The sequence below is a fragment of the Vicia villosa genome, linkage group LG1 (genome assembly GCF_029867415.1).
Source record: "Vicia villosa cultivar HV-30 ecotype Madison, WI linkage group LG1, Vvil1.0, whole genome shotgun sequence".
Taxonomy (NCBI): Eukaryota; Viridiplantae; Streptophyta; class Magnoliopsida; order Fabales; family Fabaceae; genus Vicia; species Vicia villosa.
In genome coordinates, this window is record NC_081180.1 from 42,489,386 (window position 1) to 42,506,524 (window position 17,139).

The 17,139-nt window shown below is 33.6% G+C and overlaps 2 protein-coding genes across 3 annotated transcripts; both read right to left on the reverse strand.

Moving 5' to 3' along the window:
- Window positions 1–4,340: 4,340 nt before the first annotated feature.
- Window positions 4,341–5,081, reverse strand: LOC131622295 (uncharacterized). Its single transcript, XM_058893353.1, has one exon. It carries the CDS (start codon window positions 5,079–5,081, stop codon window positions 4,341–4,343), a length of 741 nt encoding a protein of 246 aa, XP_058749336.1.
- A 7,691-nt stretch (window positions 5,082–12,772) lies between these two features.
- LOC131604985 (hypersensitive-induced reaction 1 protein) lies at window positions 12,773–15,277 on the reverse strand. Of its 2 annotated transcripts, XM_058877402.1 has the most exons (6): window positions 15,150–15,277; window positions 14,270–14,300; window positions 13,790–14,099; window positions 13,599–13,690; window positions 13,426–13,522; window positions 12,773–13,260 (listed from the first exon to the last, which is right to left on the reverse strand). In XM_058877402.1, the coding sequence occupies exons 3-6, from the start codon at window positions 14,097–14,099 to the stop codon at window positions 12,899–12,901; spliced, it is 861 nt and encodes a 286-aa protein (XP_058733385.1). In that variant the 5' UTR covers window positions 14,270–14,300; window positions 15,150–15,277; the 3' UTR covers window positions 12,773–12,898. The 2 variants fall into 2 exon arrangements, with proteins under 2 accessions (XP_058733385.1, XP_058733379.1); XM_058877396.1 differs by lacking the exon at window positions 15,150–15,277 and having other exon boundaries at window positions 14,270–14,427.
- Window positions 15,278–17,139: the final 1,862 nt, after the last annotated feature.

A 17,139-nucleotide genomic window follows, 5' to 3' on the forward strand; every position in this document is an offset into this window, starting at 1 on the left:
TTGGGTTGGTTTTGTTTTGATCACCCCTAGCTGGGGGGTCTTCTTCTCCATTTATTTTTCTTAAAAACAGAACACCTTTTTTTTTGCCACAGTTTTTAGGATGTTGCTATAGGCCTTATACTCCACACCCTGCCAATTATTGCCAAACAAAACCAAATAACAGCTCAGAAAAAATATAATCCGTCCCTTAAGCATGAAAACACCATCAATTTCTGTCAATTTAACTTGGATCCGTGCAGCCCCAAATTGAAGATTTAGAACCCTAACAATGTTGGAGCTTTCAGCCTTGTAATGATCCGAGATGCTTGGGACGATTCAGAGAAGATCGAGGAAGGTCTTGGAACCTTTTATTTGGCTTCAATCGATCAAAATTCTGGGCTGCTCCCTCTCTCCACTGCACCGTTTTTTCAACTTGTGTAAGGTCTCTTGCAGCCGAAAAAAATCTCCTTCTTTCCTGTACGTGAGATTTCTTTTATGCTAACCAATTAGGTCTCACCAAAAAGAATAAAACAATTTGTCATTAAACCTCATTTAACAATATTATTATAAGAATGATTTGTTAATAATTTTTTTTTACTAAAAATAAATTTAAAAAAATCAAATTCAAATGTTCAATAAAAAATATCTTGTTTTAAAGGTTAAATAACAAATTGCCATATATATATATATGAGATATGTTCAAGATAATGAGATATTTATAGAATTATTTTCTTAGAACGCGTGCATTCAATGTATCGAAACTTTAAATATGACTTTATTGTATTTAATTACATTTAACTTTTTCTAATTATAGTATCCTTAACATGTGCCCTTAGGGCACATGTTAGCATGACCCATATATATATATATATATATATTTATTTATTTATTTAGTGATTTTTTTTTGGTTAATAATGAAAATAAAGCAAAAGACGAAAAAGAATGTTTAAAAAATAAAAAAAAAATGCAAAAAGTGATGATTGTGGGATTTGAACCCAAGACATTTCACTTATATTTCCTTACACACTCCTTAGCCATTCGTGCTATATTATTTATTGAAAATAAAAATGCACTCGAAGCATATGAAGGTCAAACAAATATTTATCAACAAAATAACTTAAGATAAGCTATTGCATATAAGCAAACATTTAATTAGTGTTAAAATGTTAGTATAAAGAAATCCAAAGTTTAAGATAATTTAACTGTTAGAAATAGGGCGGGCAAATTTTGGGGTATGACAGTAGGGACTTTTGTCGGAGATGGGATTGAAGATTCCATCTAGGCAGAGTGTTGTCGGAGATGGGCTTAAAGGTGCCATCTAGGCCTTGAGAGAAAGTTTATTGGAGATTGATCGTGTCAGCACCGTTCGTAGTAACTGAATTAGATCTAAGTCTTTTGAGTATCTTTGAACTATTCATGGAGGATACTCGAAACTAAGTATCAGGACTAAATCATTGTCTTGATTATCTCTGAACTATCTTCGGAGAATACCCAGAAATAATTGTCAAAATTAAATCTCTGTCTTGATTATCTCTGAACCATCTTTGGAAGATATCCAAAATTAAGTGTCAGAACTAAATCTCTGTCTTGATTATCTCTGAACCATCTTTGGAAGATATCCAAAATTAAGTGTCAGAACTAAATCTCTGTCTTGATTATCTCTGAACCATCTTTGGAAGATATCTAAAATTAAGTGTCATAACTAAATCTCTGTCTTGATTATCTCTGAACTATCTTTGGAAGATATCCAAAATTAAGTATCAGAATTAAATCTTGGTTTTGATCATTTCTGCACTTTCTCTGGAGAATACCCGGAACTAAGTATCAGAATTAAATCTTGGTCTTGATCATTTCTGCATTATCTCTGGAGAATACCCGGAACTAAGTATCAGAATTAAATCTTGGTCTTGATTATCTCTGAACTATCTTTGGAAGATATCCAAAATTAAGTATCAGAACTAAATCTCTGTCTTGATTATCTCTGAACTATCTCTGGAAGATATCCAAAATTAAGTATCAGAACTAAATCTCTGTCTTGAATGAGCGTCAGAATTAAATTGTTGACTTGGTTATCTCTGCACTATATCTAGAAGACAATGTTTATTTGATTGTAGAAATAGACTGAAAAAGGAACATTCATTTTATGCAATGTCGTGATGCATGTATTGTAGTGTTTATTTTTGACATGAATGGGAGTGTTATGCAATGAGGTGTATGTATGTTATGTATGAATTTACTATGATACATGATGTATGAACATGATTTATGCTATTTGGAGTATCTCGATTGAGAAAATAAGTCTATATGTCTTTGTGATTTTAATGTCTGATCTTGTTTTGAAGATGATCAGCTGGGGATTTATGATTTCTTCTCAAATGAAGCATTTTTATACTTGGCATGTGAGAGACAAAATTATAATTCAATTTCTTCCTTCAAAATGAGCTTTGAATGGAAAATTTTTGATGTTCCATGTGGGAGTTATGGCTGGTCAAAGTTCAGTTGACTTTCTCCTATGAAAATCCTAATTTAGAAACTTTTGAATTTGTTGATTTCTGATCTTTTCTTGGTGAACCATGATCAATATTTGATCAAATGGTGAATGATACTTCAAAATAAGGATGTTGACAAAAAATCAGGAGTTTTGACTGTACTTTGACCACAGTTGACTTTAGGTCAAATCGGTCGACTGTTGACTTTCTGAGCAACTGAGTGACCAATCATATGAATTGAGGCCTGAATTTTGTCATGGAGGTAAGTTGGAATATCATCAACCATATGAGATGCCTTGGAGCTTTTAATCCATTGATTTTCTTCAGAACAACAAAAACCCTAGTTTCTTGGACCATTATTTAGGAGGGATGTCTCTGAGTTATTGTACCTTGATCTGAGTTTGAACAAGGGGAATGAGATGGGCAAATTTTGGGGTATGACACAACCCATTGGCTGCCATTATCTCCCGCGAAGACACAGAAAAAGGCCTAGAAAGAGTTCCCCAACCTTATATTAATGAGGCCAAAGTTACCATTTGGAAAAACCGAATGCTAATCCTGTTTCAAGCTGCTGACAAATTCTTGGAATTTTCGGGCCCATACCCAGATCATCGTTCGCATCCTAGAACGGTTCAAAAATTCTTTCCTGCTTTTTCATCCATCATGCCTGTGGCATTTGAAAAGAATCATCAACTGGACCTGAAATTCATGGATCCTTCTATGATGGTTTTCCGTTCGACTCCTCCTCCAGGCAACAAGGATTTTCTAGCTTGGCTTGACAAAGTTCAAGCAAAGAAACACCAAAGGTGGGAGGAATTGGGGATCTTCAACGCCATCCAACTATCAAGGACTGCTTATAGGATAAACCCTAGCATGCTGCTCGCCTCAATCTTCTTCTGGGAGGGTTCGACCAACACCTTCCACTTCCCTTGTGGAATGATGACTCGCACTCTCTTTGACGTGACTGCTATTACAGGGCTTTCGCCTCTAGGGGAAGTCTTCGACCTAACCCTTCCGACCTAACCCTCACCTACTGGTTATCATACTATCTGTTTTGCCCTGGATCTCTCCAAATTGCAAAAGCCTTCCTTCAAAGCCTTTTGTACCAGATCCCTGAAAAGTACACATTGAGATGTTTTATGCCCCAAAAAATTATGAAACTTACAAAATCCTCTTTTCTTTATCTGTTCTAAAGGAGGATTTTTAAGTCCTTCAGGCACTATGATTTGCCCATCAGTAACTAACAAATCAAATATCTCGTCACATTTCGTTATATCGAACGTATAAGTTTTATTAACAAACTTTTCATTTTTATTATTTTCAATGGGATTTTTCCCATTTGAAGGCTTGAGCAGTTTGCAAACATAGGGAGGTCCTGGCTTTAACTCAACCACATTTACCTCACTTCCGTCATGATTACTATCGACATCGGAGTCGATATCATTAGTTGCAATATATGCAACTTTCTCTTTTTTGTGATATTTACTAGCCCTAGCCTTTTCAGCTTTTAACCGTTCGACCTGACGAACTCTATCAGCCAACTGTGCCATATCCCTCAGATACTGGGTATCTAGCTTTTTTCTGATAGAGTAGTCTAAACCCCTAGTGGCCATTTCAACCAACTCATGTTCTGGGACTTGGGTGAAACATCTAGCTTTTAACAACTTAAAGCGATTTAGATAATCATCTATCGACTCAGCTACCTTTCGCCTTACTCCTTCTAACTCTTTCAAACTAATTTTCGAGTGTCCCATATAAAATTGTTCATGAAACAATCTTTCTAATTGGTTCCAAGAAAATACGGATTGTGGAGGTAAGGTTGTGAACCAAGTGAAAGCATTTTTGTTAAAGAACTTGGGAAATACTTCATTTTCAAGTTCTCATTATTGGCAAGATCACCACTTCAGTCTGAAATCTAGCGACATGTTCAACTGTCGACTCACCAGTTTCGCCAGCGAACTTAGTAAACTTTGGGACTTTCCACCCCCTAGGTAACTCAGTTTTCCTAACATATTCTGACAAGGGAGACACAAAATTAGGCCTATGAAGTCCTACATTTATCCCATTTTGAACTAATATTTGTTCCACTACATTTGAAATATTATTGTGGCCAATATGAGCATTTTGCTGGACATGTCTTAAAACTTGATCTGCATCTTGATTTCGTTGTACAACTCTTGGGATATTTTGATCAATATGTTCCTCTTCGTCTCGCTCTGGGACTTGTCGTTGAGTTTCTATTCTAACTCCATTTCCTGGTGTTTCAACTACTCTTACATTCGACACTAAGGGAGTGGGTCGAGGTGGAATCGATGGTGTCCCAAAAAAGTCTGCTATTCTAGCCATTTGACCAACCAACATTTCATAACTATGGTTTGTGTTATTTATCATGGGAGTAAAAATAGTCCCAATTTGTTGTGTTAGGGCATTCACCATATCATGGTTACTTTCGTCTATTTGTTGTCTAATAGACAACATAGACGTAGTATTTAGTGATGGTGACGCTTGGGGAATATATCCTACCCCTGTTGGTCGACTTCCTGGATTAAAAGATGTACCTGTGGCCATCATGCTGTCGAAATACACAGATAGGTTAGTATGCAAATCCACCATCATCGACGTAGGCATCCCATATTGAGGGAATCCTAGCGGAGGGACTATTCCTCCTTAAAATAACGGTCTTGCCAGATTCATAGGCGACCGTGGTGGATTTACTGGCGACGACACTATGGCTGTCGTTGACCCAGCACTGCTTGATGTCCCAACTGGAGAAGAATTGTCGCACTCTGTGATACTGTTTCAGTCGGAATGACATCTATATGATTTCTAGAAGGATCAGAAGTGTTCGTATTATAATTAGACATTCCATTCAATTGTCTACCACTCCTTAATCTCATTCATACTTTCGATAATGATTAGAAAGCAAGAAACTATTAGCAACCAACGTGTCTCACCGGCTGTGCCAATTTGTTTACCCAGAAATTTGGTAAACAAATGCTAGTTTCTTTTTGAAGGTTACTTTGCGGAATCAACTAGTAAATTCCAGGACTTATTGCTATGTTCTTGTTTTGTGTAACTTTGACTCATATCAGATGCAGAAAACTTGAATGTAAATGAAGAAAACAATACAAAATTTTAAAGCTTCACTTAAATAAAGGCATTAAAAGAAAGCAGTAAATGTATGTAAAGAAAAAACTGGAATGTTAAAATGATTGCATAATAATTAATCTGGTACGCATACATACATTCCCTAAAAATTACCTCGTTTCTCATTTTGTGTGCGGAGATTGAGTTTTGTCTTTTGTAATGTAGAAATGCGACCCTTAAAATACTAACATTAACTTGCTTAAATAGAAATTCTAAAAATAAACTGTCTTAACTGTCGACTAATCACACGTCGACACATGTCCCATCCATGCAACCCTGTCCTTGAGAAAACTCCACGTGTTTCTGACGAGAAACTGCCCAAAAACCATCTATTTTAAACCTAAAGAACTTTCGACCTCAAACCCAGTTTTTCTAAAATAACTTAAGTCTTTTATTTCGCTAAGTATTTCAAAGGCTCTTCCAGTCGATGACCCGCTATACTGAGTCGAACGTCTTCGACTAAAGTTTCAAACCTCTTCGCCAATTATAATGACATGCTCAAAAGTAGAAAGTCGAAATCTTTGGGTAACATGTGTGTGTGTGTGTGTAGACTTAATAAATCTTTATCTATGAGATGTGATCATGATTCTATTCACATAATAGTCTCAATGCTTTAATGTTATCCTACTTCACAATAAATAGTGACTACAGATACTTACATAGTAATGTCCTTATGTTTAATCAGATATCATGATTAAGTCATATTTAATGTTTTATTTAACACACTAGCTATTCTAGGGAACAAACATAATCAAGAAATGCCTTATTATTATTAATAGATAATTTGATCCAAGTAACAAGTTTAATATAAAACTATTGAACTCTGGGACTTCCACTAACATCAAACACATCCTTGATTCGAATTATTTTAACAACACCAAAATTCTAATAAAAAATCAATTTTAAGTTTGATTCGAATAATCTGAAGTTATGATTCGAATCAAGCTTCAATTATGATGCGTAATTTTTTTATTGAATATATTGTTGAGTGCAAGTGTGAGTGAAATGTTGAATTTATAAGAAAGATGACATATTTACCTAACACCTTAAGGTTTTGAGTTGAGATGTGGTGTCTCCCTCTCTTGTGGTCCTGGAGCATTGGTCTTATTGGTGTTCCCGACTCTCTCAGACTCCCCAACAATGGTATCAGAGTTGTGGTTTAGCTTGGCGGGAGTGGTTAAAGTCTCATATTGCCTATGATCCATTTATCTAACACCTTAAAGTTTTTGGTTGAGATGTGGTGTGTCCCTCAATATTGATTCATTGATGCTCCTAACTCTTCCGGACTCCCCGACATATTTAATGTACGATTTATTATTATTTGTGTTTAATAACTTCTATTTATTGATCACCTTTAAAATGGTTTACAATTTCTATTATAGCAAGAGTTCAACGTAAATGATTTGATAACTTATATTCTTGTCTTCGTCACATAGAGATAGAGATGAACCTTAAACCGTGTTAAATTCTGTACACACTTAGATTTGTTTATGATTCACTGCAAAGATTAGGAATTGAAAAAACAAAAACTAAAGGTTTATTTAATAAGACATTAGGGATAAATACTTCAGGAAAACAGTAATCATACAGAATAAAAAACTCCATTAATAAGGTTTATTTAAAACACTTGAGAAAAATAATATCAATCTCATCATTGGCATTTTTCATAACATTGATTTCTTATACTACTAGCAGGAACCCCGTGCGTCCGCACGGGTTCTGGTGTGGGTTGGACCGTGTTTATCAAATATACATAGTATTAAGTTAAAAAATCGAAAAAATATTTTGTATGAACAGAATAGAAAATCAGTTCATTAATTCTAAGGCTCATAGGGACTTGAATTGATCATACATGTATAACCTATAAAACAGAAATAATTAGTAGAACAATATAATTATAAGATAACCTATAAATAATATTCATAAGTCATATAACTTTGTAACTCCAGCAGAAGCTTCTTTAACCGTTTCAATAGAAAATGAGTTAAGCCATAGTCTGTCAAAATAGTAACAACAGACCCAAACAAATAGGGCCACACAAAACTTAAGTTTTAACACATAAAAGAAGTTTTATCAATCAAAATACTACGGCCATTACAATGAAAATGAAATATAATCTGATACACCACCCTAAGCATCAAATCGATAGGCCCTGGCCGACATGAAGTTTGACCAATCCCACAGTGCTTCATCTTCATCAGAAGAAGCAAAGATTGGATGTGAAACAAACACTCTCTTAGATCTCTGTCTCCTCCTCTTCCTATTTCTCCTACTTTGAGCAGCCACCGCGACTCCATGTAAGAGATGACCAATTTCCGCTGGCTTCACATCAGGCTGAACAACTACATTTTCATTTGAACTTTCAGGAACGTAAACTTTCACATTCCTAGTACCTTCGACGCGGTTAACAGTTACATTGACATGAGGGTTTTGCATGTGCTCCATTCTGGTAATAGGTGGAATGTGAAGTATGTGATAAGGGTTTGTCTGAGGATAGTGTAAAAACGAATTGACATCCAGCATGTATATATAATGGTAGTGTTTTAAGGCTATAGGATTTGGAAAGTGGAAAGGTCACAATTAATGACAATTGCATTATCCAATGATTATACCTTGGAATGTGCTATAATAAGGAAATAAAGTGGAAAGGTGAAATGTAATAAATAATGGAATTTATGGTGACTTGAAAGAAGCCAGAAAACCATAAACCATAATAATTGAAAACATGTTTATATTTTGGAGTCTGGTAAATCTCACCTTTATGCATTGTTGTAGTTGGATAAATAATTGAAAATAATTCAGAAATTTTGAATAAGCTTCATGAAATTGAAATATACAATTAAATTTCTAACCACATGTAGTTTGATTTTATAAATTTGTATTAATTAATAATAGAATAATTAATTAAAATATACAACTAAATTTCTTTCTGCTACGGAACACAATAAAAATCAAATCAACATTTGCCTGTTCATGTTTATAAAGTGTTTAACTAAAAGAAACAATTATGCCACATATAAAAAAGAAACACAGAACATGTTGTCATATAAAAAATGTTCCCAATCAGACGTACCGACGATTGACTTACCGAATCAGACGTACCAACAATTATCTGCGGGCACTGAAGACGTACCGACGAAAGACTTATCCAATCAAATGTTGTCTCACTGAGAAAGTCATTATCTGTAACATCTGAAAAGGAATTCTTCAACCTATTAGCTTCTCCTGAAGTAATGAAATTGATAATAGTATTTTGTAGCCCACCGGTAAATCTTCTGGTAGCCGAACTTTCCCGCACCTGTTAAAGCTCTCAATTCTCTAAAAGAAAAACATTTCCTGTGATAAAGCTTATGATTTTACAGTAGTAGCATTTTTTCAACATCATCTTCATAGATCTTCAAACAATTTCTTTATCATTTTCCTTAAAATCAAAACCATTCAGAATCGTGAGAGAGGAAGATAGATCAAGAACAAAAACCAGAAATACCTCACCCGAGATTCAGAATCGCAGCTTTCGTCATCATCTTTATGCATCTTCAAACAATTTCTTTATCATTTTCCTTAAAATCAAAACCATTCAGAATCGTGAGAGAGGAAGATAGATCAAGAACAAAAACCAGAAATACCTCATCCGAGATTCAGAATCGCAGCTTTTGTCATCATCTTCATAGATCTTCAACCAACTAAACTCATTCGTCCAAAATCATTCAACACCGTTCATCACGAACCCAGCAACATCAATATCAACATCACCATCATCGTGTTCATCATCGTCCTCAGCGCTCAACACAACAAACCGTGTTCATCAAACGTTCAACAACAATGTTCAAACTCAACAACGACATGCAAAATGAACGGGAAAGCAATTAACAGAGCGAGAAACGGCGAAGAAAATGAGAAAAAGAAAAAGAATGAGAGAGAAAAAGTAGGGAAAATTAAGTCAAAATGTGTGAAAGAAAGATATAATAAGAGGGGTAGAATTGTTTAATAATATAATGAGTCAATTCGATGCACAAAGACCTAATAACCAAGAAAATAAGTATGTGTTACAAAATGAACAAAGGTTAGAAAAGGCTTTTCCACACCTATAACTTTTCTTATATGGTAGATAACTTTCACTTCATCTTTTAATTCCCTTTTATTTTCTACCAAACAACTTAAAAACCAGAACATTTTGTTCAATAGAAATATTGAGATTAAGTTGAATAAATATTATCCATCTTTGACTCGACACTCAATAGCCTTACTGATAATTATAACTTATAAGGATTTAGTGCCAATTTGTTTTAGCTTTAAGAAAATGGATTTTTTATTTGTATTTTTAAAAATAAAATTTTACAATTTTTTTTAAAAATATTATAAATTTTACAAGTTTTTTTATATTCGTTTTTTTTTAAATTGAAAGATTATTTTTGACATTCTATAACATAAACAAACATTATTGAAGAACAAAATATAGTTAGAATTGCAATTTTTTTAAAAAGTGGTATTTCAAAAATGATTTTTATAAAAATCTATTTGAAATAACTTCAAAATTAAGTGATTTTTTAAAATTTTGATATTCAAAAAAAATTTCAATAAAAATATGAAATACCTAAAATAACATTTTAAGAATAACTATTCAAACCAAATTTTTATTTAAAGCTTTGATGAAAAGTTTCTTTGTAAATTTTTTTTACACAAATTATATTACATTATAAAAATCATTTTTAAAAAAAATCAAAACAAACGGACCGTTAGTACAATTGTTAAAATTACAATCACTAATATATAACATGTTCCACATAGCTTAAAACGATGTGAGTGTGTCGATACTTCTAGATGCAATATGAAAAGATACATTAGTTCTCAAGAAAAACCACACGAAAAATTATCGTATTGGCATCTCGTTATTCCGAGTTGAACACCTTAGTTCATATGACTTTGGGTCTATTATGTTCTTTAAGATGTGCAATTTGTTTGAGGATGTTCCATAATGGATTTGACTGCTTAGGGCCGTGTCATTATATAGATTATGTTTGGATATCACGAAATGAACGGAGCGGAATGGAGCGAAGCGGAATGAGTTGGAGCGGAATAGAGTGGAGCGGAACGATAATATCATTCTATTGTTTGGAAATTTTATGACGGAATTAGACAAGTTGTTCATTCCGCCTAAATTAGAGGGGAAGAAATATGGTGGTAAGAGATGGAATTGAATGAAATCTATACCACTCTATTCCGCTCCGCTCCACCCGTTTTTAAATCATCTAAACAACGAAATATCATTTTACCTCATTCTGCTCCGCTCCATCCGATTCCGCTCTGCTTCATCCGTTTCCACTCCGCTTCATCCGATTCCATCAATCCAACCAAAGCTTTAATAAGTAATAGGTTTAAAAAAAATTGAAGTTTGAAAAATGGAAAATTTTCCAAGATAAGACTTTCTCGATTTGAGGTATAGTATCAACCAATGCGGTATTTATGGTCCCCCAAGACTTGTAGCTTTAACTTGAGGTTAAAGGCTAAATTTTTTGTTGAATTATCATGTTTTGGTTTGCATGTTCTCGTGATATATGTGATATATGCCACATACGTGTGTGTTTGTGGATTCGTTTAAAAATGATGCAATGGCGTGACCATTTCTTTATAGCACACGATAAAGATCATTTGATCTAGTGATTTCACGTTCTTCCGTCTGATTGTAATTAATGAATATGAAATGATTGTAATTGTTGATGCAGCGTAGTCATCACTCATTTTTTTATACTCTTGTTTACAATAAAAATGATTAAAATGTCAGTCAAAATCGACAAACTGTCAATTTAAGAATTAGCAAAAGGTTAATTAGCCGAGGCATGATTAGACGAATACAAACACAGTCTAACGTGGTTCAACCAAATCTTTCTCAATTTTACAGAGATCTATCGTGATATCATGGATTTTAGACTTAGTCAAAATATAGTAAGACCAAATACTTAAATTTTATGGCCATATGTCCGGTGTTTATAACACTATTAACAGAATATGGTGAAGATTGTGAAACTACGAGTTGGGTAAGCTAGACACACACACAACACACAAACACGAACACATGGGTGGAGTCAATAGAACACTTTGAGAAGTAGAAGGCATCAAGCCAAATGTGGGCACCATATATCCTAAAATAGAGAGAGCACTCATGTACTACATAAGTAAATAGTTAAATGAGACAACATTTTCCATGAGTCAGGATGATATGGCCACTATGATAGATTCCTATGTAAATACGAAAACAAATTTGGTATGGCTAGCAGGGCGCTACATGCAATACCACAAATAATTATGAATCACCAAGTCATGACTATGTTTGGTGTATGCTTCTGCAGTCAAGAAAGAGTCTTAACAACATTAATCAACCATCACCATCATCTACAAGAAGGTTAGGCTAACAAGGATCGGATGAACCTTCATAATCAGTTAGGATTTCAATGATCATGTCTTTTCCTACTGTTTTTGGAGCTATGATGGTTGCTTCTCATGAGGAACTAATGCCGATGAATACGTCTTTTAACAAAATACAGTTAAGCCAAGGGATACCTGATATCATGTACCAGGTCTCTCAACAACTTGTTATCTTTGTAGAGATACATGATATCATGTATCACAGGTCTCTCAACAACTTGTTTATATTTTATAACTAGGTCCAGTAGATTAGAGAGATCATGAGAGCAAACAAGTCCAATACAAAGGACAGTTGTCACACTAATTATTCAAAGAGCTTAAGGAAACTAAATTCATGTAGGCATTGTTATCCATCGTCAATCAACTAATACGGCGGCAGGTCCTTCTGAGGTTCAGTTAATTCATATACAGATGAATAAACCAATATTTTCATTTCTTACTAAATGATTTAGTCCTTGGAATTTTGAAGTTTTTTTTCTAATCATTCTATTTTCTATCTTTGTAGTTAAGTTTGAATCTTTCGAATACAAAATCACATCACATTACTTAAAATCAGTGATACTGAAATTGCAAGTATATTACATTGAAGAAAAATTAACATTTACTTCCTAACAGAAAACCATTCAGTGACTTAATTTAAGCACTCTCTCACAGAATATAAAAAATTTCATGAATGCAACTCTCACAATTTAGATAACTTGTATATTTTATAGGGATAATTGATATTCTAGGTATGCGCCAATTATAATGTAGAAACCCCATAATATCTATAATAAAGTTGCAAACTGAAAGTATAATAGTAACTATAGAAAGTCACCATACTGCACTACAAATTAGATACGAAATACGAGGAATAGAAGCTACTGATGAGATACAGAACCCTGGAGAAGTCCATCACGGATTTGGCTAGCTACATCACGAACAGCACCAGGTCCGTGTGGAATGAACACAGCAGAAGACTTGGAGGTAGCACCAATTTCTTTCATGGTGTCAAAGTATTGTGTCACAAGGACCATATCCATGACATCTTTTGCAGTTGTCCCTGGTACATTAACCGAAAATCCAATCACACTGTCTCTCAAACCATCCACAATGGCTTGACGTTGGCGAGCAATACCCATCCCAGAGAGATATTTGGACTCAGCTTCACCCTCGGCTCGCTTTATTTGCAAGATCTTCTCTGCCTCTGCCTTCTCATTAGCTGCCACCCTCATTCTTGCAGCTGATCAAAGACAGAAAACAGAATGAGAAAAGGTAGGCATTCTTAAACACATATTGACCTATTTTGGGGGATAAAGTAAACTATGAAACAAAACTGAACAAATCAGTTAAATTCGTACAAATAACAATGCTGCGATGACATATCAGTACGGTTTAAAAAAATTACCAGCGTTGATTTCATTCATAGCCCGCTTCACATGCACATCTGGCTCTATATCAGTAATCAGTGTTTGAACAATTTCATATCCATAAGCTGACATAGCCTGTGGAGACGATTCAAAGTTACATAAATTCTCAATTCACCTTATCAATAAATACTAATTGTAACAGCAAACAAACCTTCTCGAGTTCTTGTTCCACAGCTTTTGCAATTTCGTTTTTCTGCTCAAAAGCATCATCCAAGTTGAGTTTTGGAACACTTGCCCTAATCACTGCAACGAGAATAGAATTTTACCAAAGCTGATAATTTGCATATTTTAAAACTATTTATAAATTTTTTATGTACTTCTGAGCAAGGATTTGGTTCATACCATCAAACACATAAGCTTGAAGTTGTTTTTTTGTGTTGGTAAGTTTGTAAAACGCGTCATTCGCCCTCTCTGCCAAGGCACGGAATTGAATGGAAGCAACAACATTGACAAAGACATTATCCTTTGTCTTGGTCTCGCATTTGATATCCAGTTGTTGTATCCTAAGGGAAAGATGGCCAGCAATCCGTTTTCCGAAGAACCATGGAAGGCAATGACACCCTGGTTGAAGCACCTCTTCAAACTTTCCAAATCCTTCTTTTATAGCGACTTTTGATTGGTCAACTTGCACGCAGCATAAAAGATTTCCCATCTGCTTTACGGAAAATGAAATATATACAACAAACAAAGTCTAATAAGCACTATTGTATTGAGAATGATATATTCACAAAAACTCAGATCATGAATTTGCACTGAAAACAAACTACTAAAGCAAAGAATAAAAAGAAAAGGCGTTAATGTAAGAGGATGATAAATTATTACCTCTTGTTAGGTTTCGCTGAATCAATCGTCCCTTCAAAAAAAATGAGAGATTATTAATATAGGTGAGTTCAGAAGGTGTGGATGAACAAAATGAAGGAGTTGAAAAAGATTCTTAATTATTGTAGTTTGTGAAGAAAGTATGAGATTACAGTGAATAAAAGGACTAGTGGATTACCCATACAAAAAAGGAAAACTTAGTTGATAAGATTAATGAAGAATAACTCAACATCCTAATGAGTCTATATAGTCCAAAAACTGGAGGCCACCATTAAATAGGCAAGAAAACAAATTTGCATTTCCAAATCAAGGGCATTATCCAAAAATCTTGACAGTTTCCAAATAACAAAACTCACCCTATAAAAGATTATTGAACAATCTAAAATCAAAAACCATGGGCTAAGAAACCATTTACTGACATGATACAATCATTAACATGTCTTATACCATCTAGCAAGTAATACTAAGTGTTTATGTCCCGATATAGTATTATCGGGCAGAGATTCCCTAGAGTCACTAACTGCACGCATTCATCGACTCCCTAGCCGTCCGGATCTCAAGCAGTATAACTTTTAAAGAAAATAAAATATTATCTAAGATATGATAATTTTCCACAGTTAGCTTGGATAATAAGCTAAGTAGCTCACAAATGGTAAGAGTATAAAAATACATAGTATTCTTGATATTAATTATGAACCATAGGTTAACCGTATATTCCATTGACATAGATATGTACAATTACTATAAAAAAATTACTATAAAAGTTAGCAAAATTGGTAAAATCTAACATTGACATGTATTATTTGGTGGAATTGAGATCATGAACTTGCAGTGAAAACAAACTACTAAAATTTGTTGTTGTAAGGTGATGATGAATTATTACCTGTTGATAGGTTTTGGTGTGGTTCCTTGAAACGAGTTAAGAATTTAGAGATTATGAATTTGAATATAGTAGGGTTCATAAGGTATATGTAGGTCAAGAAAAAAAACCGTAGTCATTGTGGGTTGCCAAGAAAGTAGGAGATTAGTGTGGATAAAGCTGGTGGATTATCCCTAAAAAAAAGGAAAGATTTGGTTGAGCAATAATAGTAACTCAAAACATGGGAGTCGAACAAAAATACATTTCAAATTCAAATTTTGTTGTTCGTGGAGACTTTTAAGAGATTAACAGTTTTAAAAGTTGTGAATTTTAGTTTTGACAATTGAGATGATAAAAAAAACTAATAAAAATTGAACAAAACTTAGATTTTTTAGGTGTGATTATTATTATTTTCTCAGAAAAATACAATAAATATAATTTCCTATTGCACATAAGCAAATTTCTCCTATTTTCACTCACAAAATAATATTTAAGTATATTTGTCATATTTGTATTATTTTAAAAAAAATTAAAATAAGAGTCAAACCTTTTATACTTATCAATGGTTGTGATTTACTGACACCATAAAAAATCTTTACACTGTCAAATTCTTACTTAATATGATGTATGAGTGGTGCAACAATTATGACAATAATATCATTATCATTTCAAAATATAGAATCTAGGACTATGTATTAGGGTCTATGTATTATCAATACTCAACAAAATTTTTGCGGCTTATCGTGGCTTATCGTGTTGGTGTTGGGGAATACTCTTCAATGCGACGAAGGTTATGGCAAATCGAGTTAGACTAGGATGTATAATTTTTTTCCATTCTCCCATCTTCCTTAACCAAGGTAACTGAAATCTATGATAATAAACAAACTTTGTAATTAATAATGCACAGTTTGCTAGACTTGCAACAAGATTATAAACAAACTTATGTCATCTAAAACCAAATTTAAACAATGTGCAGCACATGATGACCGATAAACATTAGGATACTTATCCTATAGAAATATTCCTGCTACTTTATAATTAGTTGTATTATTTGTGACAAGATGTATAATATTTATTGGACCAATATATTATGTGGAACTATGTGCTTGTAAGTTTAATTAAGAAGTAATCAAAGTTAAAGTTAGTCATGCCTATCATGGTTTGGTTTTGACGATGACAACTTGTGAAGAGGCAAACTAACCTTGATGAGACATTAATGACAATTTATGTAGATACAATCTAACCTTAAATCATAAATACAAACAAGTATGTCAAGCGGCCAAAGTTGCAAAAAAACATTTTGTCCAAGCTCTTCCTTTGAATCACGCTGATGAATTAGGGTTTTGATGATCTCTGTAAATATCCTTTGATAATGATATCCAACTTGAAGATATTTCAAGCCTCATCTCCAAGAAGACAAAAGCAAGTTCTTATATGATTAGTGTATTCGACAAAGTCTTGAAGTTTCAAAGTATTAAAAATAGGAAGTGTGAAAGCTCGTCTGACCGTGTCTGAGTGATCAATGTTCAGTAAAAACACAAGGGTGTTTTCGTAAACTAATATGGTTAAATAACACACTCACTAAAATCATTTTTAAATCCTTTATTTATCAAAGAAAATAACCCAAAAATGTTTTGGAGCCTAGCCAGATAAATTGGAAACTGTCAGAATGATTATGACACATATTTTGAACTATCCAATCGATTGAAGCATATTTCCAATCGATTGGCTAAGAGAAAACTTGGTCCATAATTGATTGTGACAATCTCTTATTGAAGGATAACGCCTCTCTATTAAATATTTCCAAAATGGGCATGTATAATCGATTATTAAGGTCACCCAGTCAATAGGAATAAGGACCTAATGGATTGGACCATTAAAATAGCTATGTATTGTTTCATTTTTTTATATAACATTTGGCCTATAATATTATTTTTTTCTACGTTCTCTTACATTAATTTAGCCATAGAACTTTGAGAAAGTCATTGTGTTTAAGTGAGGAAACTTGTTTCGG